This window comes from Gopherus evgoodei, chromosome 11 (genome assembly GCF_007399415.2).
Source record: "Gopherus evgoodei ecotype Sinaloan lineage chromosome 11, rGopEvg1_v1.p, whole genome shotgun sequence".
Classification (NCBI taxonomy): domain Eukaryota; kingdom Metazoa; phylum Chordata; order Testudines; family Testudinidae; genus Gopherus; species Gopherus evgoodei.
The window spans coordinates 23353701-23380417 of NC_044332.1; the positions used below are offsets into that span (position 1 = coordinate 23353701).

A 26717-nucleotide genomic window follows, 5' to 3' on the forward strand; every position below is an offset into this window, starting at 1 on the left:
ATTGCCGTGCGCCTAGGGCGCTAAAACCCCTAGCGCCGGTCCTGCTTCTAAACAGCTCTGGCTTAGCTTAGTCAAAGAAAGCCAGACTTAGAGAAGGTTTTCACTTCACTGAATGGCATTTCACAATATGCCACCCTCTGCTTATTGGCCCCTAGTTCTCAAACGTCTCCCTTTTTAGTCCCACAAATACCAACATTCCACACACATTTGGTGGCCCTTCACTTAGGCTGTTGAAAATTATTTACATAAAAAACCAGAATCACGGAACTGAGGCTAAAAAAATTGTCATTTACACTAAAGGAAGGAATCTGTCACAGGGTGAAGCTGGCATTTTAAAAGGCCAGAGCACCTGTCCTTATCAGTGCACTCCCATTTGGGCAATTTAGGGCACCTTAAAAGAGGACACTGGGGCCCTAAGGGAAGAAAGAATCAGTGAGCAGGGTTGCCTGGGATGTAAAAAGAAGTGGAAGATGAGAGCTGCTGGAGACTGTATGTAGTTCCTAGGAGAGGGCTGAAAGCAGGAGAGCAACTGAGAAACTTACCAACTGACATCTCCAGGGCGAGAGTTGGACCCAGAGGAACCATGAGAGGGCTGGGGGCAGTGAGGGCTGCTCCCCTGGCAAGGATGCTCCCAGCAGAGAAGCTGGGGGTGGAGGGATCTAATGGGGAAGAGCAAAGTTGCACTCCAGCTGGAAGGCCTGGGATAGCTGTCCAGGGCCTGAGGGACAGAAGAGCACTGACAGAGTCCAGGAATGGCTGAAGATGCCAGTGTTGGGTGTGTGGGGTACTGAGGGACAAGCTGTCAGGAAATCTTAATGACTATCTGCACTGGGGGTTATAAATGGATTTATTTGGGGACTTTTGTAGGAAGCATTTGGACCAGGTTTTAATAACAAATCAACCTTAGGACAGGGTGTGATTGAGAGAGGAGAATGTACATTAAGTCCTTGGGTTAAATCAGTGGAAAACTCAGGCAAGGTGCGGCAGAGCATCCCCTGGCCAGCAGGGGGAGCCCAGGAGGTGGTCGCCCTGTTACAGAGTCCCACAGTATTTAAATTTTCTGCATACATTTCTGTCGCTCACTCATTTGGGGTCTTCTTGTCCTGCATTTGGGTCCAGACAGGTTGAGTTATGCACCCTCCCTCCACCATGCCGCAAACTCAAGGTGATTTGGTGCCTGAAGTGATACTTATGGTTAGAGCCATATCAAAGTCATAGCCGTGAAAAAAGTTTCATGGACCATGAAATCAGATCTCCCCCATGAAATCTAGCTCCGACTATGTACTGGGCTCCAGCTGCTAGTCCCAGAAGAGCTGGGGAAAGACAGCACTTCCTCTTTCATTGCATGGCTACTCTCTAGAGCAGATCAGACCCACCGTTGGGTACTTTCCCTGGCTGCAGAAAGCTCCGTGACTGCGCTGCCTTCAGAGCTCAGGCTCAGGCTTCAGCCCTGCATGGTGGGGCTCAGGCTCTGACTTCAGCCCCACTGCAGGTTCAGGGTCAGGCTTCAGCTTTCTGCCCTGGGCCCCAGCCAGTTTAACATTGGCCTTACTTGGTGGATCCCCTGAAATCTGTTCACAGATCCCCAATAGGCTGCGGACCCCCAGCTGAGAACCAATGACATTTTGCATGAATAAATAAAATCCATTATCTGTTTTAATGGTCTAAAATCCTTCTGAGCATGTGTCAGATCCATGTAAGTGAATAATGTTTATAATAACCACTATTATTCCACTGAATGTCAGTGGAAATGCACCCAGTTACTTGAGGGCTGAATTTGGCCCATTGTTTGAGAGCTGTATTTTCTATCTGAACTCCTGTGTATGCAAAATCACTTCCAGCTAATCACTGAAAAAGTGCTCCAGTTTCAGACAAATATGTGAATGACTGATTAATGAGGGATGAAGTCTCCCCTTTTTCTCAAACTATGCCTTATTTTTGTGACCTCAGGCCTCAGCCACATTAGTATATGACCTAAGATATCTTTTTGGAATATTAAAATATCATTATGTTGCAACAGATTTGAATGTGTGCAGCTGCTGCCTGCCGAGCAAACATAAATTGTTCCTCTTTTCAACACTCTGTACATGCAGATATAAAATCAGATGAAGTTCTTCATACATATTTTAAATACATTTGAAAATTTAATTTACTCCAAATCTAATTCATGTCTTGAAAATGTCCATGGCTAAAAAAATGGAGACGTTGTATAAAACACCACTTGGCTTTAAGATCTCACATTAAAAGGATACCTAGATTGACACTATCCTGCTTGTTTGAGAACTCTAACTACATCCTTCTTGGAGCAACTTTCCTGTAGAATGACTGGCAGCCAGGAGATACAGGATATTTCCGTTGATTAACTAGTACCTTAGAGAGACTGGGACTATAATCACTTTATCCTGAAATATATTGTTAAAGTAACTTGAGAACTTTCTATACCTAGCTACATTGACTCCAAATCCATGGAGAAAAGTGTCTTTTAAGTTAACAGAATCCTGCAGGAGCGTTCTTTTACTAAGCTAAAAATAGGAGATGTGCAAAGCTTAATGCTGTCAACAACAGAAAGGGAGAGCTTGCGGAGGCCTTCACAAAGCTAATCAACAGAAAGCAGTGTGCTTCAGAGAATACAATAAGACTCCATTAATCTAGTAACATTTGTTATTGTAGATTTACTACATACACTCATTAAAATCCCTGTGCGTGTGTGTAAATGAAGGCTGGGTACTTGTAACTAGAGTTCCTTCCACCACAATGCCAGAGAACAATAAGCGACTAGGACTCTGACAAAGAGGGGAAGATGGATGAGGAGTGTAAATATGCAGAGCCATCTCGAAGAACTCCAGTTACAACTAAGTAACTTCCATCTCTTCAAGTGGCTTTGCATATTCCCACTTACAGGACAGATTGATAAGCAGTGCTGAAAATAATGTGCAGGCGGGGATAGAATCCTAACTGAAGAGACACTGCAGCACAGCTCCACCAAATTCAACATCTGTCCTAGAGCTAAATCCAAAGCATAATGCTTAATAAAAGCGTGAACGGAACTCCAGATAGCAGCCCTGCAAATCTCCACAGGAAGGACATGTTTAAGGCAAGCAAAAGAGGATGACAGCAAAGGGCGGGACAGAGGGTGCACAAGTAAATATTAAAAAAAATTACAAGTACTTTGAGGATGGAGAAAAAAGATAAATGAGTTAGAGGGTAAAGATATACTGGTATTATGGAAAAAAACACTTTAGAGTTGCTCATCAAATGGCTGGAGTTCTTACTTAAGATCTAGATACAGTAAGATGTCACCTAAAGTCCTTGGCAACAATGGAGTTACAAGGGGTAACCTATGGTAGAAGTTATTCTTGCAATCTTGCTTCAATATACCAAATATCCTGGCAGTTTGCTCTCCCTTTTTCCATTGTCCTCTCAGTAGCATGCCAAGCAGCATAGCCAGGCTCCCTTCCTATCAGTGGGAATAAGACATTAGATGGAAATAAATGCAAAAAGAAAATCATGTTAGAATAACGCCCAACATACTTCTATTTTTGCCTCTCTGATAAATCCTAGACAATTGTTGTAAAATAAATCTTAATTCAGATTAAGATGGTTTTACTATAATGCAAAATGTCCATTAAAAACATCCACTCTGCATATTATTGGACTCAGAATAAGGATATGAATGGCCCCTATTGCTTCACGGGGATCAGTGGAGACTCCCAGGCTATGTGATACAGCTGTTCATTAGGATCCAGCTGCTTCTGAATTATTCAGTAATCATTGTCAGATATGCCTCTTTTTTCTGAAAGAAAAGTTATACCTCAGAAAAGATGCTAGATTTAGTTTAGTTTGAATGAAGGAAAAGGAAGTACATGGCTGTCTCTGGTTCCATATTCATTGCAAAAACCTAGCTTTTATCTCTGCAAGTAGCCTGGAACTGCACAACTGGCTTCTGCCACTGAAGGCAGAAAGCTGGACACTGCTGTCCTTGCAAGCAACAGAAGGCAGATTACTCAGGACTCCACTGTCACAAATGACAAGAGTATAATTAAGAGCAGGGCCGGCTCCAGGAGTTTTGCCGCTGCAAGCAGCCAAAAAAAAAAAAAAAAGCCGCGATCTGCGGCAATTCAGTGGGAGGTCCTTCGCGCCAATTGGGAGTGAGGGACCCTCTGCCGAATTGCCACCGAATACCTGAAAGTGCTGCCCCCCTCTGGAGTTGCCGCCCCAAGCACCTGCCTGATAAGCTGGTGCCTGGAGCCAGCCCTGATTAAGAGAAAGGTAATTCTTGGCAACATTCTCTGGCCATTTGAGCATTATTTATACACATGAAAAATACCTTACCCAGAAACTGACATTAATTATTCCGCATCATAAAAGCTTCCCCTCTTCTCCAATGCTCACATCACAAAAATGTGAACCAGGTACAGACTGAGCAGATTTCTGAGACACAATGGGAAAGCCGCAGATATGATGCATGCATGTGTGCATCTGTCGAGATGACATCATGGATTCTGCTCTCACTGAGAATGAATCGCATTTGCAAGTTAATGGTTCTATGCCTTCTGTCTTCAACAATCTCTCTCTTTAATATGTCTAATCGTTTAAATACAGGCTAAGTAGCAGATTCACTGGTGGGCAGCTGATGAAATGGTCCCTGAAAATCTAACCACCCAACATACCAGTCCCTGCTTTGACAAATATTTAAATCAGGACCATAGGGAAGAGACACACAAATTAATATTTGGAAACCTGACTAGGACAGCATAATCTTTTGGCAACAGCAGTAACATATTAAGGTGGGTGGCAGCATGAGTCTATGAAAATTGAAAACAGTCTAGTGCACAGCTTGGTTTAAAATAATTTGATTTCTCTTCTGGATAAAAAGGGTAAATGCCACTACCTTCATATTCAGAATGCTTCATTTACAAAATAAGTCAGTATTTGGGTATACAAAATACTGGGCTATTTAATCACCAGTAAGCAGGCAAGTATTTGATATTGCTGTTAATAGGCTTCATATGACATTCATCAACAGAGGAACAGATACTCTAATAAAGTATAAAGTAGAGGGAGACAAATGTATCCCAGGTATAATTGTTAACTTCAGAGTTACACTAGAAATTAATTTGGACCAGCACAAACAACTTCGAGCTTTGCTTGGATGACTTAACATTCCCTGTGGATAGTAGGCATGATCCTGCAGCTCTTGGGTAAAAACCTCACTAAAATCTGTGCTATTTTTGTCTGAGTGAGGAGCACAGGGCCACAGGTCCTGGTGTTCTCTGTAGAGCAGAAAAGTAATCAAACTTCATCTAGAACACACACTACAGGCCTTATTTTTTAAACCAGTCTCAAAATTCACAGGCATGACAACTTGACTATTAATTCTGAGGTTCACCCACAGCCTCCACTGGAGAGCTACTGGGGCAGTACATCAGAGGATGTAATGGGAGCAAAAGGAGAGGGGGCTACTTCGAAGTGAAAAAGAGGCCCCTGAGGAGACAGCAACCCTATGAAGGGAAGAGGAAGCAGTAAAAAGGAGACAGACCAACTGGTGCAAACCAGACTGAAGGAGCAGAGGGAGCAAAGGAGCCTGGGAAGGGAAGAGGTGCAGCAATGGCTGGGTGGGACAATCAGAGGAGGGAATGTCTAGCACTGTGGAAGAACTGCAGCAGCAATGGAGGAAGTCTGAGAAGAGAGAGAGAAGCATCAGCACTTTAGGGAAGGCAGCACAATGCAATATGAAAATCTCCATTCAGAAAACATTAGGGCTGGACATTAGGGAAGGGCTCGAACATCAGAAAACACCGAAGAAAAGTTATGAACGCCTGAAAAAAGGGGGTTAGAATGGAAACTGCTAAGCAATCTTAACTAAAGTGGTGGCGCCACTCCCACTATGAGAAAATTAACCATTCCACCAAACGGGTCTGGTGAGTGTGGTTTAATCTGTGTAGCCATTGGAACGCTCAATGAAATTCTGAACACAGAATTCTCTGTTACCTGTTTATTTTGTTGGAACTCAAATAAGTACAGAAAGGGAAAGGGAAACACAGGCACAGAGAAGCTAAGTGTTTTGCCTCAACTCACACAGGAAGTATAGTGAGCGAACACCTGACAACCATTCCTGTGCTTCAGTTGCAAGAACATCTGTTGCTTATTTATTTTGTGCACATTCACCATCTAAATATTTCTGACATAATGTGTCTGACATTATTTTGCATGACATGAAACCAGATAAGATGCAGCCTCTGTGGGTATGTCAACACAAGTTGCAAATAAGGCTGTCTCTCTACTTACTAGGCTGCCACTGAGTTGTATAACCTATTTCTACAAACACTTTTATGTTATGGCAAATAGTTTGTCCTCCTACAGGGTATTATTCATATTCAAATTTATATAAAAGAAAGAAAGAAAATGTTGGATTATTTTGGTTCATTCTTATTAAACACCTCCCAGAAGTACCCCTGGCATTTTTAAACCAGAAGAATGCCCACGCTGGTAATTTTTATAAAAATACCCTTTAATCTTAAACTCTAACTATTTAATGATTTTGCTAAAGTGGATTTTCTTAATGCATTCCCTCTTGCCTCTTTGCATTCAAAACTTACCTATTTCAATAAGTGTTTATGAATAAATACATTAATTCAATATGCCTTTACCTCACTAGTCAAACTCAGTAGGGAAAAGCTATTAATTGTCTGACACACACAATAATACAACAGTACCAGCTACTGCCTATGGGTAATCCATGAAAACCTCCAGACAGAGCAGACTATTGCTGAGTATATCATTGCTCCTAACAACAGACAGATCCTAAGACTGATCTTTACACTGATGTTTTAACGTACATTCTCTAGATCAGCTCATCCAGTTTAAACAAACTGATTTTTTGTTAGTTACTGTACAGTATTTTTTAGTTCTTAAATGATTATATTCATATCTAATCAAACATCTTTTTATGGAACACCATTAAGAACAGACAGATGGATGAGGCTGCTGATTTGGGCGGGGAAGGGTTTCTGGTCTCTTTCTAAATAGACCCTTAAATGATGCTTGCATGGAAGCATGAAGAAATGAGTCAGTACCAAACAAAAGATACAAGCAGTAAGAAATGAATAGGTTTGTTATTTGCAGAGTCACTGATTTCCAGTGCTCAGCAGAAAAAAATCAAAATGACAATTGACTGCCTGAAATTTAACATCTGGTGCAGAGCAGAAGATAGCCAAGTCTTCCAGGACATGATTTCATTGCTGAACCTGTCCTACCTCAGAATGAAAAAGGTGTCTCCCACTCACTGGATACTAAGCTAGAGATCAGTTTACACTGTTCTTTTAAGCACATTACCAAAATGGTTTGCACTTTCAGAAATGAAAAAGCAGCTTTGATGTTAAGAAAAAGAATGAAACATGGCAATTAATCCCTAGACCGGGTTAAATGATTTTGGTACCCTTTAAAATAAACCGTGTGCCCCTGCTAGTTTACTTTGAAAAACAGCTACTGCATATGCACAGAAATGACATTTTGATGGGAATTCCTCTCTCATACTCTAAAACTGTCTTTATTAATCCTGTTTGAACCTCAAAAGTTTGAAGGTTCAGTTTTGATAAGCATCTAAAAGTTCAGCTGTGTATAGGAGCTCAGGAACTGCTGTCCTGGATCAGAACAGCTGTCTATCTAGTCCCATACTCTGTCTCCATCAGTGGCCTGTGCCAACTGCTTCAGAGGATGAAGTAAAACCCATATAATGGATACACAAGCAATAATATGCACACCAAGGCTGTTCCTTTCTTAAATCCAAGCAGTCTGTGCTGGGCTCACACCTTGAAGCATGAGGTTTATATCCATTGTAGATTTTTTTCTATCTAATGCAACTGAAGATATTCTTATTATTCATATAAATGTCTGTTCCTTCTTTTCAGTCCCTTTGATGCCTTTTAGTTTCTTAGCGAGTCCTATAAACTGAGCCTATAATTCTCCCATTACCCACTTTGCCTCTTTTTTATGGCTGGCCAAAATGCATAATGAACCTCACCCATCATCCAGCCCCACCCTAACCCTTCCATTCCCACCAGAAGTGACCCCTCTCCCCATTCTAATTCCCCAAACTCTTCTTTCCCACCATTACTTTCTGCTCTCTTTCTCTTAAGAACATGTGTATCCTCTCTCCACTGGGTCCAAGTGCATCACTTACTGCACTTTTGGCTAGCACTCTCAAGCTACCCACTCACTCTCATCTGTAACAAGAAACCGCAGAAAATAACATTTACTGCTTTCAGCTTGTCCACTTTGGAATGAAAGTAGCAGGGTATGGCATGCCAGGTTCTCAGAGTCCACTACCTCTGATATCCTATTTAAACAGAAATAGAAGGAGGGAGCATCTCTTAAGGCATGAGGGGACAGAGTTTAGTTTGTGCAGAACAGGCTAGGGAATGGTAGTTGTGGAGTGGCAATTTACCTGAACATCAACAGGTGTTTGCTTAAGGGGATGGACACTCTCCCAGTCTCTGTTGTGATTCCACAGGATTCCATCTTTGGCTAACTCCTCTTATTGTCTCATAATCATCTCTGGATCATCTCATCCACTCTCAAGAGCTCAGCTACCATCTCTACTTGACCATTTGTGACTTGTCAGCAAGAAATGGTAACTGAAGCCTTATGAGTGGATGAGATCATAGAAAGATTGGGCTTTTGCCACAGAGAGGGGAAAAACTCACTACCATCAATCTCCTGCCCAAACACTTGTTTCAGATATCTACTTTGGTACTTATATGGCCCCCAGTTACTCTAATGCCTCACAATATTTTAATGTATTCATCCTCACAAGACCCTGTGAGGTAAGGAAGTGCTATTATCCCAGTTTACAGATGCAGAACAGAGACACAGAAAGACTAAGAGCTTGTCTACACTGCCCTGCACTTCAGACTATGGGTCTGTGCATAGCAGTGTCTGACGAGGAATCCATTAATGCGAACTTGGAACTTTTTAGTTCACACCTGCAGTGTCCACATGGGGAAGTCACGGTGCAGCACTGTGGTACACACTGCTATTCACACTCCCACAGTCTGAACTGCAGGGCAGCGTAAACATGCTCTGCTTGATTTCTCCAAGGCCTCATCTGGAGTCCGTGGCAGAGCAGGGAATTGAACCCAACTCGCAAGATAGTGCTGTAAGCACTGGACTGTGTCTCGTCTCACTCAGGTTCAGATAAATCCCTCCTTCCCAGTTTGAGGTGCAATTGGAAATGATTTATAAATTCCATTAAAATAAAACATTGTCGTAACATAACTTTACATTACCAAGATATAGTCAATCCATGACTTTAACCATCCAATTTACACAGTGTAATTCATGGTTTCCTGCTTGTCTATCCTTGCCTGAGGCGTGCACAATTTAATGAACTGTGTTTTCTTTTCTGCTTGGGAAGTGCTGAGTATGCTATGTGCACTACCAGAAATAAATAATAATGTCTTACCGGACATAGTTTGCTGGTAAGTGTGTTTGATTAGGATTTCTTGTTTTCAAAAGACAGGGGGCTTTTATAGTTCTAAGAAACACGGGCAGTTCCATCAATTTATCATGCTGATTTCACTCTCCTCTATACTCTTTTTCTTTCTTCATTCAGAGGTATACAAGCCTCCTGTAGTTCTAACATGGCGTCCTTCTATGGTCTCCAGGCTGATTCTATAGATTCATATAGACACAAGTCCAAAACTAAACCTTGGATCCAAACACCCTCAAGCTTTGGGCAAATCCATCATTAGATCCAAACTTTGTGTCTTAGATTCATCTCTAGATTTTACATTTGTTTATTTATTTTGCCATTCAGCCTGGTCAAATCCACTTTCCTTGTTGCTTTATCCGCCTCTTATTCCTATATTGTGATATTCAATCCTACCACGTAGTAATCTTTACTAGAGCTGTGTGAATTTTTTCTAACAAACAGTTTATTCGATGAAAATGTAGTTTTGGTTGACTCAAAACTACTTGCAAACTGGACACAAATAGTTTCAGCCATTCATATGGCCAGAGGAGGAGGAGGTGGTACTATCGCTACCCTCTTATAACCTTTAGCCCAATAGGTAGGCCATTCACATGACATATGGGAGACGCAGGTTCCATTCCCTGCTCTGAAACACATCCAAAGTAGACTTAATTCTATTTGAATCACTTTTTTTTTCCATTTTTTGGAACTGCAAACAAACTGGAAAAAATCAGTTATTTGACCAGCTCTCAATGTTAGGCATTTAGTTCTCAGACTCACTTTGTGGATTTAACTTCTGCGTTATACTAAAGAGACCATCTCACCTGTGGGCTCTAAAAACCCAAAATGTTTCATCCAAACATGTTCCCAACATTCTTTTTAACCAGTTAATATGGGTATAGCGGAAAAAAAGAACCCATTGTTACTACTGTATCCACAGATGTTAACCAATCCTGCACATCTCTCATGTAAGAGTTCTGCTGTTATTAGTAAAAGTATTGTTTGAGCAAGGAATTTGCCCATAACACACAGTTAAGGATTGGACCCTTAATCGCTTAATATAATTAAATCCTTATTCTCATTCTGATTTAGCATCCTTTAGCATGCTCCTACTATTAAAATGGTAGCCCTTTCCAGCTAATTGAAGGTACAAGTCAGTAATGCCCCTCTCAATCCAATCTTTACTTCTTACCTTCAGCACAGTGATATTCCATGCAAAACTTTCAATGGCTTTGCTTAGTTTTCTTCCTTTCAAACCTTCCTTTGCCCCAAGATTATGAAGTTCTTCGTGGAATTCCATGCCTAAAACATGGATTGGCACAAGTTTTAGTATATGATTCAGTAACACTGTGACTTAATTTTTATTCAAACCATTCACTGCTGATCCCCAGACCACCCACACCTGTTACTTCCTGAATTTTCATTTTATTTCCTCCCATCTCTGCCTCTCAAGAACCTGGTGCTCATCGTTCAACTGCAGGGGACTGGGTGCAAAAAATAATTTTTTAAAGCACAGTTGACAGAAGAAGTTTTACCACCTATCTAAAACAATATAGTCCTGTTGATTGTTTAATCCTCTACTTCTAATAGTCACCTGCCACCTTTAGGGCTCCATATTTGTTCCTTTATTTTGCTGTGTGCTGTCACAATCATTGGTAGACAGTGTGAAGCAAGGTTATGAATCCATATTTCTCCAATGACTCTGCCTTTATTCTGCACTGCTGGCAATATCACTACAGAACTCAATCACTGGTCTCTGTGTCTCCCTTCCCTCACTGTCTGTGTCTTCAGCAGATAGATTCATGTCAAGGAAACTCAACAGACATAGAAGATATCCGTTTAGCACAGTGCACCAGGATTTAGATTCACAGCTTCTCATTAATCTTAATAGGAGTCACAGAGAAACAACATAGCACTTCACACTGATAAGTTATTTCATAAACTCTAAATTGCCTATCACAGGATACGATTCCTGCAGCCTGTGGAACAGAAACTTTGAACCACAGTCTTTGGAATCCCGTTAGATTTCACTGCCAGTTTCTGTGGCAGATATTTGCCTGATCCATTGCTGTCCATAAAAGTTCACAAAGTCTAAGCACAGACTTCATCCTTCAGATGTGTATTTAGTCGTGGAAGTTAGAGATTGAAAACCTCTTAATGGGGCCATTTAGGCCAGTGGCTCTCAAGGATTTTCATATTGTGTGACATTTCCAGAGTGTAAGCCAGGGTTAAGGGACAAAATGAAAACAAACCCACCTTCATACAGTGAGTGTGGTTGCTTGGTAACAGCCCTTCAATTTGTACCTGTGTTGTTAATTTCCTCTCCTAGGAAATTTTACTTTCATTAATACCAAATCACCCCGTAACGCCTGCAGCCCCCACAACTCTAATAAATCAAGCTTATTTTGCAGTTGTTTGGTTAGTCTTCCTGTGTGTTTCCTACATCTCCAATTTTGGTGTCATTCCCTAACTTGAACTCTGCTGAACTGACAACAAAGAAGCATCCAACAAGGAATGACACAAAACTTCGCAGTGTGTGCAAAGAGGGGCTAATTAATTATTTTTGCGGATTAAAAAAAACCTTTTGAAAGCCTGAGAAAGTCCTGGAATGGGCTTAAGCTACAGGAAGCATCATTGCCAAAAGACTGACAAATGCTTCCCCCATGACTGAAGAGGCTTTTCAGAGCACCAAGAAGGGTTATAGATGACACTTTGGGAGACAGGTCCCGGCTGGGCAAGGAGACTGGGAGCCAGGGGCAGACCCTGGGAAAAGGAGAGGATACAAGCTGGAGAGGAGAGGACAGAAAGGGTCACATTTGGGAGAAATGGGCAGAAAAGTCTGTATCCACTAGAGAATATTCCCCTCCAGTCCAGAGCCTGGAGTGGAAACCATGATTTCTGAGACTCACCATTCCTCTACTGTCAGCATGTATCTGGCAAAGTGTCTCATCCCCTGCTAGGGATGGTCCACATAGGGCACTACAACCTATTACTGCTATCAGCTACTCTGTTAGCTATCTGAGGTCTGTGCACTGGATCTAAAAGTTCCATTTGATGACCAATGTAGGTGCTAACATGATGCCAAATGATGTAGTTCTTTTATTTAGTTTGCTTTTCAAGAAATTAAACATACAAAACAAGAACTCACTATTAAAAGAACATCATTACAGTTGCAAAGTCAAGCACGCAGAAGTTAGGAAGTGTCTATGGAACCTTAATTTGGCCCTCTTGTATGCATTATGATAGTCTTTAATTATATGATCATGCACTATTTTTCTACAGGACCCTGCCTCATTCAGGGCATAGGATGGACCTACTCTGGGAGTGTATTTGGGATTTTGTAGGAGGAGATTTGCCTGTAGCACTTATGTTTCATTTCTTACATTGAGAAGTGTGTAGTAAAGAAGCAGGCAATTGAAGGAAGACAAAGGATCATAGAATCACAGAATATCAGGGTTGGAAGGGACCTCAGGAGGTCATCTAGTCCAACTCCCTGCTCAAAGCAGGACCAATCCCCAACTAAATCAACCCAGCCAGGGATCTGTCAAGCCTGACCATAAAAACCTCTAAGGAAGGAGATTCCACCACCTCCCTAAGGAACCCATTCCAGTGCTTCACCACTCTCCTAGTGAAAAAGTTTTCCCTAATATCCAACCTAAACCTCCCCCACTGCAACTTGAGACCATTACTCCTTGTTCATCTGCCACCACTGAGAACAGTCTAGATCCATCCTCTTTGGAACCCCCTTTCAGGTAGTTGAAAGCAGCTATCAAATCCCCCCTCGTTCTTCTCTTCTGCAGACTAAACAACCCAGTTCCTGAGCCTCTCCTCGTAAGTCATGTGCTCCAGCCCCCTAATCATTTTTGTTGCCCTCCGCTGGACTCTTTCCAATTTTTCCACATCCTTCTTGTAGTGTGGGGCCCAAAACTGGACACAGTACTCCAGATGAGGCCTCACCAATGCTGAAGAGAGGGGAATGATCACGTCCCTCGATCTGCTCGCAATGCTCCTACTTATACAGCCTAAAATGCCCTTAGCCTTCTTGGCAACAAGGGCACACTGTTGACTCATATCCAGCTTCTTATCAACTGTAACCCTTCCGTCCTTTTCTGCAGAATTGCTGCCTAGCCACTCAGTCCCTAGTCTGTAGCAGTGAATGGGACTCTTCCATCCTCTCATGGTGAAGGCAGTTGACTGATGCCCTGAGAATTGGATTCTATCCCTACTTGTGTCACAGAGCTCCTGTGTGATGCTGGACAAGTCACTGAAACCAAACTTTTCACAGGTGCCCATTAACTGTATTTCTCATTTCCTGGGTGCTTCTAGACCCTGGCATCTGATTTGCAGAAATGCTGAGCACTCATAGCTATAACTGAAGTATCAATGGGAGCAGTGCGCTGAATATATATATAGTGCTAAGGACCTGAAAACCAGGTGCCAGGCCTCTAAAATTGGACACCAAATGAGTGGATACTTTTGGCCTTGAACAGCCTATGCCACAGTTCCCCAGCTGTAAAACAAACATAAGTTTCCCTCACCTCACAAGGATGTTTAGAAAATAAATTCATGTTTGTGAAGCATTAAGATGGTATAGTGATAAGAGCCACAGAAACGGCCGTAAGAAAATGAATAATTCTGTCTTCAGAACAGGGTTTGAACAGTGTGCAGTAAATAAAGCCTGTGGCCACACACTGAATGAGGAGAAAACAAAATACTGAACAGCTGCTCATTCAGTAAGCACCACTCAGTCTGTGTACCGAATGAGGCAGGGGTCCTGTGTTTAAAATGGTATTGATCATGTAATTAAAGACTGTATCATAATGCATACACACATGGGGAAGAGGGGGAATTAGAATTGCAAGGCTGCCCTGGAGCAGTGAAAAGGGAAATTGGGAAGAGTGGACTATCAGATCCATGAAATGCAGTAGGAAATAAGGGCCTGACTATATTGCAGTTAGACTCACATGGTCGGCACATGTCAGCTGATTCGGGCTCCCGGGGTTCAGCCTAAAGGGTTATTTAATTGCAGTGTATATGTTTTGGCCTAGGCTGGAGCCCAAGCTCTAGGACTTGTAATGAAACTTCCTCTTAGTCCAATTCCGAATCAGCAGACATGGGCCAGCCGTGGATTTTTAATTGCAGTGTGGACTTACCCTAAGGGATTGACCCTTCCTGTTTTACATACAGAGTTCACAATTATAAACTCATCACTAGCTTCCACACTCTTTCTTTGATGACTCCTGGTAACCTCATTGAGAGTAAAACACAGGCACAAAGTGGGAGATGGATCCTGAGTAGTCAATGCAGAATCCACTCATAAATCACAACTGATCATTCCAGCAAACGTATTATTTCACGTTATTATAATTAATGCCCTGTAATAAATTCCTTTAATTTATTACTTACTGTGACTTTCCTGTTGAGGATTTTACTGTATGTATATTTCTATGATACTGGAAATAGTCAGAAATTATTTTTTGCAGTCTCCTTCATTCACGGTTGTCCCAGCTTGACAACCCAGCTCAAGTGATGATTTTGATTAAAATATATATTTAAATAAACAAATCTCATGCCCATCTGATGGAAGCCACAATTCAGAAAGTTCACATGGGGGAAGGATTTTCTTTATGCTCTATGGAAATAATGAAATGTATATGGATTTAAAGATGTTAATAAAAATTAACATTTGGTAGGGATGCATTTGAAAAACAAAAAACAGTTTCACTGATGGTTTTACATGGCTGAAATAGGCTATAATCTTAGCAGAGCAGCCAATTCTGAGTCTCAGTTCTGGTGACCAACCACAAGAGTGCTGAAAAGTGATATGATTGTCACTCTGCTGGCGAGGTCTGGAAAGAGTAGCCTGGATTTCAAGCATGGGGCAAAACGCAAAAAACAATTTCCACCCTGCTCTTATATTAGCTGAACAAATCAGTAGAATGTTATTGTTAAACCATTTTGTGAAATTTTTCTCTACTAAAGATGGAGGAATTAAAGGAATTTATTACAGGGCATTAATTATATTGTTTATTTAAGAAGTGTGCATGGCTCTGGCCCCAGCAGTTTACTAATCCAAAGGCCCCTTCGTGCAAACACTTATCACAGACAGCAGTGTTTACTGCAGTATGTAGTTTTATTGACGACTACTTATCAGACTTCAGCTGAAAGCAAAGACTACGTTCAGTACAGAGTATTTGCAGAACTGGTCCCTAAGGCCTTGTCCATATTAGAAAAGTTGGAATGGTGTAACTAAATTGTAAAATGAGCATTTAATTGAAGGCCAAAGATGCTTCTCCCCTTTGTACTCTGCTCTTAAAAAAACTATGGCATGCTGTTTCCACCTGCTTAAAAACTGGTATAGAGTTACAACAATGTGTACAGAGAATACAAGGTTACCTGCTTTCTGACACTGAACAATCTTGTCATGAATGGTGTCTGCTGTTTCAATAAGAAACCTGCTCTCTTGAATCATCTGTCAGAAAACAAATGAAAACCAGGTTGCTATTACCAGGCTTTAGTTAAACATCTAACTCTGAGACAAGTGTTAAGAAGGTACCATTTAAAAAGAGCACTGCTGGGTAAGTAAGACTAAAAAGATTACATCAGTCAATCGTATCAGATCTCCCAATTCTGTGTCAAGGTAAACGACAGTTGCTCAGGAAATGTTTTGTTGCAGAAGTCAGAGAACAGCTGTTTTACATCAGCTAGACATCATTTTAAGCAACATAAAGGAAATAGATGTAGTGTCAATAGAGAACAGAACTAGTAGACAAACACTAACTTAAATCTACGATTGTATTTGAAAATGAAGCCTTTCTGTGCTTACTAGGTTTTTTTTTTAATTTGAATGAAATTAAAGAATTAGAATTATGGCCCTATAGTGTAAATACCTCGCAAAAACATTTATTGACCCATTAAGGGCCTTGATTCAAGAAGGTATTTAAGCCCATGTATAACTTTAAGTACCTGAGCAGTCCAAATAACTTCATTGTTTGTGTTTCTCTTTGGAGGAATTCAGATAAACTCTGCAGCTCAGGCCCAACTATAATACTCAAGAGTTAAAAAGTTAACAAACAAACAAACAAAAGTAGATGGCTTCAATGGGACTACTCATACCTTTAAAGTTATACAAGTTTAAGTACCTTCCTGGATCTGGGCTGCTGGTAAGAGGAAAATACATAAACCAACATCCATCATCCATGTAGAAAATGCTCTGAGCCTCTCTTCTTGCCATCTTCAGTGAAACTGCATTTCTTCTTCCATGCTTGCAAACTTTCCAAAAAGTTTCAAAAGCCCAGTCAAGCAACTGAGCTGTTTCAATGCTAACTTTTGCAAAATTGTGAGATGTGGCATGTGTATCTGTTACAGGAAGGAAGAACATGTACAAAGATTAAATACACATGCTTGACTATAATCTTATTCTTTCTGGTATAAATCAAGAATACCACCACTGAAGCCGATCGAGTTAAAACAGCATAAAACTGATATAAATGAGATAAGAATCAAGCTGATACTTTCATAGTTTTACATCCTGCTGGTACATAAGTTATGATATGCAAACTTGGCCAAAATGCTGCAACTGCTTTTTTTAAAAATTCCTGTGTTCAATTGTATGAAATATGAACGAATTTATGTCCTGATCCTGCATCATTGCCATCAATGAGGACCTTGCTTCTGACATCAGTGGGCATAGAATCAGGACTTTACAGAGAGGCTCAACAATCAAATATTCCCCTGTTCCTCTCACTCAAGACTATACCATGCTGCACAAAATCTTACTTTCACTGCACACTTGAAGCATTTGAGCAACCCATGCATTTTAGAGCTGCACAGAGCACTGAGTATACAAGGCAGCATATGTGGACTTTAAGAAAATTGTTTTGTCAAACAAAGCCTGCAATCTACATGAAACCTAGGAAGGTCTACACTTGAGAGAATACTACCTTTTTATTAAAAGTTATTTAATATTTTCAAATATGGAAAATAGTTGTCTTTACGCTCCTTAAGAATTAATAGTATGCTGATAAGACTAAAGATATCATTAAACTTAATACCCCTAAAGCACGTGACAAAAAGGCTGGGGAGAGAACAGAGTTAAGTTTCTTTCAGAAACAAAAACAACAAATACTAATTTATACTACAGTCTTGCCTAAAGGCTCAAATCAGGAGGGCAACCAGTTGTGCTAGGCAATGTACAAATACAGAGTATGACAGTCCTTGCCCTGAGGAGCTTATAATCTAATTTAAGAGAAGACACAGCAAGTGGGTGTAACAAACAGTAGGAAGCACTGGAGAAAGGAGAACAAGTGAAACAATAACATACATTAACATAGGTCAGATACAAGCACAACTATGTTTTTCCAGGAGGGGAGTTTGGGCCGAATTCAGCCTTGGTTTAATTGACAATGGGATGATTTTGGCCCCTATGATGTTAAAGTACAATATACCTCATTTCAATAACAGAGAAATGTTTTAAAGGTATTTAAAAGATATTGGTAATTTAATATGTGTTAATGTTCCAATTAGAAATCAGTCTGAATTAAAATCCTGATGGCCCCAAACTTCCCAGCCAGCTCCTATCTATAACGTGCTGTGCCAAAAACCCGGAGATGTAAATCTCAATTTTTATATTTCATGTTGAATTAAACATCTCTATATCTAAATAAACATATACAAACTATATCTAACATAAATATCTCACTGCTTTGACATATGCAAGACACCAAGGAAAAAATTCATTCTCCTCTGTCTTCTTATAGAAGAAAAAAGCTTGATACAGCTATACAGGATAAAATTATTTTTTGTCAAAATATTCCTCCTGGACTGAAACTAATTTCAATAGTCTCCAGCGCCTTCCATTCTTTATTACTTGCTTGTTCATGCATCAAGTTGATTTTTTTTCTTTGATTTTTTTCCTTCTTTTCTTCTGGGAGAAAATACCAACCCTCTGGCTTTTTAACACCATTGCACACAGTAATCTTGCATTAAAGGAGCCTTTCTGCTGCCAGCTATGAATCGCAGAGTACGCTCTCAACAATGGAGAGAGCAAAAGTCTTTCAAAAAATTGCACCTTACAACTGGCCCAAGATACAAAAGAAGATTTGCATGTATTTTCATGGATGGCAAAGAAACCTGGTCGAATTTCATCAATAATACTCAGCACTTATATAGGCCTCATTCAATAAGGTGCTGAGTGCCTCCACTGAGGTGCTGAGTGCCCTCAACTCCAACTGGTTTCAATAAATGGGGTAGGGGATGCCCAGCATCCCACAGGATTGCCAACACACTGCTTTACAAATGATTGGCCTGTCCTCCAGCTCCTACTTGGCATTAATTTACTAATCCTCACAACAACCCTATAAGGCAGGATTTAGATAAAGCACTGATATGCCCAATTTAAAATGAGGGAACAGCAGGAGAGAGGCTAAGTGACCTGCCCAAGGCAAGTGTCAGAGACAGGCTTGAAAGTTCAGAATTCTTGGCTCCTGGCATGTGCTCTGATCTCTTAACCATACCTATAAGGCCTTCACATAGCTCAGCATCCCCTACATGTATAAATCCTATAATCAGTAAGACCTCAGAAAACTGCATTGATATGAATGTCCTGCAAGCCTTCAATTTCTATATAAAATTATGTAAACTATGAAAATCTGTCACTGACTGCACCTCTTCCTAGGAGTTTATGGTAAGGTTATGCTCTAACTATCCAACAGAGATATCGAATAACAATTCTAATAGTTTTCATGGGGAAAGCTACAATGAAAGGTCAACTTTTCTTTACTGAAACTCCATGTAGAGCAGTCCCCAGCTCTCTTGATGCTGACAGTTGAATCTTGCGGCTGTCAACACCCCCAGGATAAAACAATGAAAACAGGATTGCAAAGTAGAATTGAGCCTGTTAATGTTTGCAATCCTGTCTGTAATTTTCATGTAAAATTAAGCAGCCTTTGTCCCAGTGGAACAAACATGAGAAGGCAATTTAGATTTGAGAGCGTCCCCAATACACTTGATAGGAGGCAAAGGAGTAACTTCTCTACTGCTGCACTGAGGTGAAGAAGAAATAATCTTTAAAGTGATGTTCCTTTTCAATGGTGGGTGTTTTTCAGAAAATATAAAGTATAATCCATCAGGGTATTGACATAAATTGACTAATTTAAAATGATTTTTTCAAATGTCATTCATCAATCATGATGTTTGGGGGGGGATTATTTTTTAAATAAAAAAATTCTTATTGTGACATACCAGGGTACATTCCAGACTAATGAGCAAGGATGTCACCCTGCCCTGCAACCTGGGGTGCCTCAACATTTGTTTGGATGACTCCAACCTGGGCCGCTCACAAACAGCTTTCAAGCATGCAAGCCCAACCCTGAGCGTCCGTGTTTAACTGCAGCCTGCCAGTCACACTTTGGCTCTCACCAGCCTGGGTTATACCGCAGGGTGACCGCAGCACACTGCTAGTCTCCCAGAAACGCATGTTCTCTACTGCTCAGCCCTCTCCTGGACATCACAGATTTCCTGAGTCCTTTATTCCTGTAAGGGAATAATATGCACATACCTTGTCACCCCAAAAGGAGTTACCCAGACGCTTCAACCTGAACACACTGGATCAGATAAAACACTAAAACAAGTTTATTAACCACAAATAGGGAGATGTTAAGTGAGTACAAGCAATGAGGCATAAAAGTAAAAAATGATTACAAGAAAAATAAAGCTAAGATCTTTAGTAATACCTAACTTACTAAACTACATCAGAGTCAAGCACAGTTTCTCACCACATGTTTTCAGCAGTTTTACTGACCAAACCCTGTAGGTCATGACCCTCCCCCCAAAGTCCAATGCTGGCTTCCTTTCTCGCTTCAAGTGCAGTGAAGCTGATGGGCAGGGAGAGAAAGAAGCCGGTGTCTTCATGTGTTTGACTCTTCCTTTCACAGTCCTGTTCCCCCTTTGGGAAGCATTTCCAGCTCGGAACAAGGCACAGGAAATCTTTGTAGAAGGGAACTTCATGCTGCTTCTTTGCTAAGATGCAGATTTTTTTTGCCTGGACTCCCTTCCTTCCAAAGAATGGCCACTTATCAGGTAACGGTCCATCAGCCTTATTTACACCTGGTTGAGGCATTAGCTTACCTTTGTCTCCGACGAGCTGGTTTGACCGCTCCCCAGACTTATCTGGAGAACATACTTTCAGTTTCATAGACTCATAGACTTTAAGGTCAGAAGGGACCATTATGATCTTCTAATCTGACCTCTGCACAACGCAGGCCACAGAATCTCACCCATCCACTCCTGTAACAAACCTTGACCTACGTCTGAGCTACTGAAGTCCTCAACTTGTGGTTTAAAGATTTCAAGGTGCAGAGAATCTTCCAGCAAGTGACCCATGCCCCATGCTACAGAGGAAGGCGAAAAACCCCCAGGGCCTCTGCCAATCTGCCCTGGAGGAAAATTCCTTCCCAATCCCAAATATGGCAATTAGCTAAACCCTGAGCATGTGACTCACCAGCCAGACACCCAGGAAAGAATTCTCTGTAGTAACTCAGATCCCACCTTATCTAGTGTCCCATCACAGGCCATAGGACATATTTACCCCTAATAATCAAAAATCAAAATTGCCAAAATTAGGCTATCCCATCTTACCATCCCTTCCATACATTTATCAAGCTTAGTCTTGAAGCCAGATATGTCTTTTGCCTCCACTGCTCCCCTTGGAAGGCTATTCCAAATCTTCACTCCTCTCATAGTTAGAAACCTTCATCTAATTTCAACTCTAAACTTCTGATGGCCAGTTTATATCCATTTGTTCTTGTGTCCACATTGGTACTGAGCTTAAATAATTCCTCTCCCTCCCTGGTATTTATCTCTCTGATATATTTATAGAGAGCAATCATATCTCCCCTCAGCTTTCAAATATTCCAAAGAAGGTCTCACCAGTGCCTTGTATAATGGTACTATCACCTCCTTATCTCTACTGGAAATACCTCACCTGATGCATCCCATGATCACATTAGCTTTTTTCACAGTCATATCACATTGGCAGCTCAGTCATCCTGTGATCAACCAATACACCGAGGTCCTTCTCCTCCTCTGTTACTTCCAAGTGATGAGCTGAGCTTATGCTTATGAGTTCATATATAATACTGTTACGTGCATTTTGCCACATTATTGATCAGCAAATTATGAGTTATTTAAATGATACCTCACAAACTTTGTACAAAGATTGTTACAATAACGGGTAGCGTATGAACACAGGGGTACATTCTGTCACACTTGTCTTAACAGAGACTGCCACAGCCACAATGGCATTGCCCTTCCCACCTACATTTGGTGCTTTTCAATTGCAACTCAATCGGACCAGAGGATCTGGGACTATTGCTCCAATGAAAGTAGCCCCCCTGACTAAAGTTTCTATAGGAACCGATTCTGGGAGAAAGATACAAGTCCTTTGGTAAAATGTTTTTAATGGGACAATCTCCCCATATGGAAAAATAGTACAGGAAACACTTTTAAACTGAAGAAATTACTGACAGGCTGTTCAGATTGATGGAACACACAAGTAGTTAAGCCTCAAACATAAGTTTGTATTTTGTAAGGCGGTAAAAGACATAAAAGCTAGTATGCACATGTTAAATGTTTCAACAAACTAGATTTTTTAAATTTAAACATTGTTCAGCAACAATGGAAATGGAAGGCCAAAATTCTGTTCATCTCATTCACCTGAACTGTCCCATTGAAACTAGCCAGGCTTCTTAGACTCATCAAGTTTAAGGCCAGATCATCTAAACTGACCTCCTGCAGGCCACAGAACCTCACCCACTCACTCCTGTAATAGACCTCTAATCGCTGGCTGAGCTACTGAATTCCTCAAATCATGACTCAAAGAATTCAAGTTACTGTGAATTCACCATTTACTCCACTTTAAACCTGCAAGTGACCCATGCTTCAGAGGAAGGCAAAAACCCCTCAGTGTCTATGCCAATCTCACCCATGGGAAAATTATTTCCCAGCCCCAAATACAGCAGTCAGTTAGACCTTGAGCATTTCATCAAGACCCAACAGCCACATGCCTTGGAAAGCATTCTCTGGAGTAACTCAGAGTCCTCCTCATCTGAGTGTCCCATCACCAGCCATCAGGGATATTTGCTACTAGCATTTGCAATTTGGCTACATGCCATTGTAGGCAGTCTTATCATACCATCTCCTCCATAAACTTAACAAGGATGTTCTAGAACTTCACTCCTTTGATGGTTAGAAACCTTCATCTAATTTCAAGTCTAAACTTGTTGATGGCCAGTTTATATCCATTTGTTCTTGTGTCCACATAGGTGCTTAACTTAAACAACTTCTCTCCCTCCATGCTAATTGCACCTCTGATGTGTTTATAGTATGATAAGTACGATTTGGTTCAAACCTAACAGCACTATGGTATATAGTAAATGAGAAGCAGAAAGAAAAACTGACAGTGAATGAAAAATGAAACTGACTTGTCTCATTTCATCGTCTAAATTGAGTGAAGAGCAAAGACTTTAAAATCTAATCCACTTCTAGTCATTCATGTCAGTTAACATTCCTTCACTTGTAATAAACTACGGTGCTAGTAAGATATTTATCTTAACACCTGAATTCTTTGCCCATATAAACATTATGTCTTGTATGTATTAAGAGAAAATTGGAGAATCAATAAAAACAAAGGATTTCTTTTTAGAAACTACACTGGTACAAATTATTTCCTCCTTTATACATTTTTCTGTAAATTGAAAAAGGGAGAGGAAATTATCGTGGCAGCCTCACCAAAAAAAGTGAAAAATTAAAGAGCTATTCTCTCTGGGGAGATAAATGATACAGAGGGATAGTTCAAAAAAATCAAATAATAAATAGTCCAGACATTAAGAATAGAAATCAACAACATTAAAAAGGGAGAACTTTTTTTCCTCTCTCCCCCCTTATCCTTTGAGTCAGGAGAGAATTTTGAGAGAAAAGCCCTGTAAACTCTGTATTCTTTAATGCATCTTTGTCAATGAGGAGTTTTGCCTGAGGAGTGCAAGCAGAATCTTGCCCTCCCTCTTCAAAAATATAATCCATTGGTCGAACAACTGAAGTGCAAATTAAGTTAATGAACATTTTTAAAGGATTTTCTCTTTTAACATCAAGCATTTATTGCAGGCATTTTGGACAAAAAACAGCCAAGCAGGTAATCGTCTGCGAGCAAGCCTGGTAAGAAGTGGGGCTATCTAGATGCTGACAGGGCTAGAAAAGGGATACTGGCTATGTACAATACCATGATATCTATTCCAATGTACAAGAAATTCAGTTTTCTATATGTTGAGCATACACACAACACACTGTGGTAGTAAGAATGCCTATCAAGAATGCTGACATTATTTGGGAGAGTTTGAACTATAACAGATTACAGCAGGACTGCAAAGGGTCTGAATAAAAATATCCTGAATTTTAGTTTGATATTGCTCTTTGATTGTTTCTTTACAAACACGTATGGAAAAAATATTATGCCTGAACTGTAAGATTTTTGGGCTTAAAATGAATACAATCAGGCTACAAATCAGCAGAAATACTTGCTTTTTTGTTGTACTTTGAGCATGTCTACGCTACAAAACACTGAAACAAAGGCAATCTAATGGTATTTCATATTAAGAGCTCTGATATCACTCAGGCCATATTTTGCAGGGAACTAATGGATGTGACCAGGGGGAAGGGGGGAGCGGAAGATAAACAAAAATAAGACTAGAGGAAGGAAAGAGAAAGATACACAGATGGAGAAAGATGTACACACAGATGGAGAGATAAAAATATTGAGAGAAAATACAATAAGAAATCTAAAAATTGCTTTTATACACTAAACCCATATCTATAAAAATATGCAACCAAACTCTAAAACCAAATATCAATTCAAGTTTTCATACATAGTTAATATTCACAAGCTGGACCAAATTCTGCTTTAAGTTATGCTTGACATCAGTGTAATACAACATTCACTTGGCAGTGAATACTAGTGAAGTTAACCACCCCTCTCATTTTCACTTGTTCAGAGCTGTCTGAAAAATGATTCTTTGGTAGTGAAATTGAGTCAGTTGAAAGACAAATTTTGTTGGGAAAGCCTGGAAAATCTGTTCAGCTATTTTTGAATGATGCAAGTGAAAAAGAGGTAACTGTCCTATTGGAATAAAGTCTATCACACTTGTGACAATACAGAAAATTCAAATAGGGCTGAAATTTGAAGTGTGACACATATTCGGGACAGAACTTCATCTGTTATAGATCTGCATTTCTCCACTAACTTTAATGATTGATGCTGATCTGCGCCAGCTGAGGATCTGACCAATAATATCCATTTGGAAGTGTGTCAATGGCCAAGAGAGTTTGAATTTGCAAAAAAAAAACAAAAAACCCCAAAAATCCCCGAACTTGTATATTTCCTGGATTTTTAAAAATTGTTTAACATTAAAATTGTATTAACATAATATCTGCATATAAATTGTGTGCAATATATCGACTTACTCTTCACTAACATTTTCTCTGACATTATCCCCTTTCTCAAAAATCCCTAATCCCTCTCTCTTGAAACGTGTTCCTATACTACCCCAGCCTTTCCTTTCTGAGCAATATGAAACCAACTGTTCCAAAATAATTTCCCATACAGATGTTTGAATGCTGAAGAAGGGCATTCAAAAACATTTGTTCAAATTCCAAATGTCTTTTCAGTCAAACCATCTTTGTACCTCGTATTATTTGTTATTCACAAACATTTGCACAAATGTTTGAGGAATGGGATTTTTGATAGAAGTATTTGTATCTGCACGGGAACAGGGGTATCTGTGTGCAAAAAGAGGATTTGTTTATTTATTATTTGCTAAATGTAACATTTGTGTTTAAAAAGCTTCAGTCTTCCAATCAGGGAGGAAAAACAATACTATGAGATTTAGGTGAATGGTTACCACAAACAGCTAACAGTTTAAATGAACTATTCACAAGCAGCCAGAGACTCACATTTGTTTGCATAAGCTATTTTGCAAATATATATGAATATTGAATGCAGACACAGAAATTGGAATCATTTTTAGAACAATTCACAACTAAAAAAGTGCTAAATTACTTGTATAATTATTTGCAATGAACAATTCAATCATTTCTACTTTCCAGTTTAGCTTCTGTCACTTACACCATGCTAAATATTCCCCTTTTAAATGTGATCAATGAACTTTTAAATGAATTTGACAGGTTCTAAAATGAGCTGCATGTTGCCCACCTCAAAGTAGATTGCTGTGCCAACCTTTGAAGAAAGTGAGCAAGCACAAGTAGAGGTGAAAATGAAGAAATCCAGTAAGATTCCTATTACATGAAAAAATCTAAATTGTAGCTTTACAAATTAAACATTATATTATACCATTGTAAGTGGGTGAGAATTAGTGATAACATTTAGGGGGATCAATTGATCATATATAGTAATAACCAAATCTATGAGTAAACCTGGAAAATAAACAGCTATAAACCATGTTCCTGCATTTTCATATATTCTTCAAAATGGATAAATTAATTTTTCTGCCAACACTTTATCTAAGTTTCTTGCTTTTAGTAGATTCCATTCTTTTTCTACTTTGTAGATCTCTTATACACCCTGGATTTCTTCTGAGGATTCTTTTTCTTCATAAAATGTAGAATTAAAGGTAAGTTCCACAAAACTATTGCAGAGAGGCCATTTTTTTTAAATGAAACAAATATGAAATTCTTCTGGGAGACACTCTCTCAAACAAAATGTTAAGGTACCACAATCTAAAACATCTCATGTGCTCTGTTTCTGGAACTGTAACTCCTTTTCAAGGGTCTAAAATAATTTAAAAAAACACCTAATTGTCCAGGAAAAAAGCAAACAACCCACAGAAAATGATCTTTGTCTAGCATGTCTGTTGACAAAAGAACAATCCAGTATAACAGACAGCTAATTGTTTTCAAGATCATTGCTACCCATCTCAGAGCATCTGCATCCTCATTCATGTGGAATAGCCAAGCGGTCTATGCCCCATTAAACACACTGACAGAGTTTACCACTTTCATGGAAAAAAAGATATGTTCAGATGACAGGTTTACCCACAGAAAAAATACAATACTTGTAGCATTTTTTTTAAAATCAGTGATTAATTTTCATAAACATCCCATAACAGTTCTACTGTTAAAGCAATTAAAAAATACACCTCCAACATAAGAGATGTGCTACATGAAGGTATTTAACAGA

General features: G+C 39.9%; 1 protein-coding gene across 3 annotated transcripts in view; it reads right to left on the reverse strand.

Annotated features, from left to right (window-relative positions):
- PLCL1 (phospholipase C like 1 (inactive)) overlaps positions 1 to 26717 on the reverse strand; it is a 325648-nt gene that overhangs the window by 23602 nt on the left and 275329 nt on the right. The window contains exons 4-5 of one of the 3 annotated variants that reach the window (XM_030580753.1): positions 15869 to 15944; positions 10665 to 10774 (exon numbers count right to left, since the gene is read on the reverse strand). The exons of 1 other annotated variant lie outside the window; for it this stretch is intronic. In XM_030580753.1, coding sequence (XP_030436613.1) covers positions 10665 to 10774; positions 15869 to 15944 — 186 coding nt within the window. The remainder of the gene's footprint in view (positions 1 to 10664; positions 10775 to 15868; positions 15945 to 26717) is intronic. One more of the 3 variants, XR_004002672.1, reaches the window with a different exon arrangement.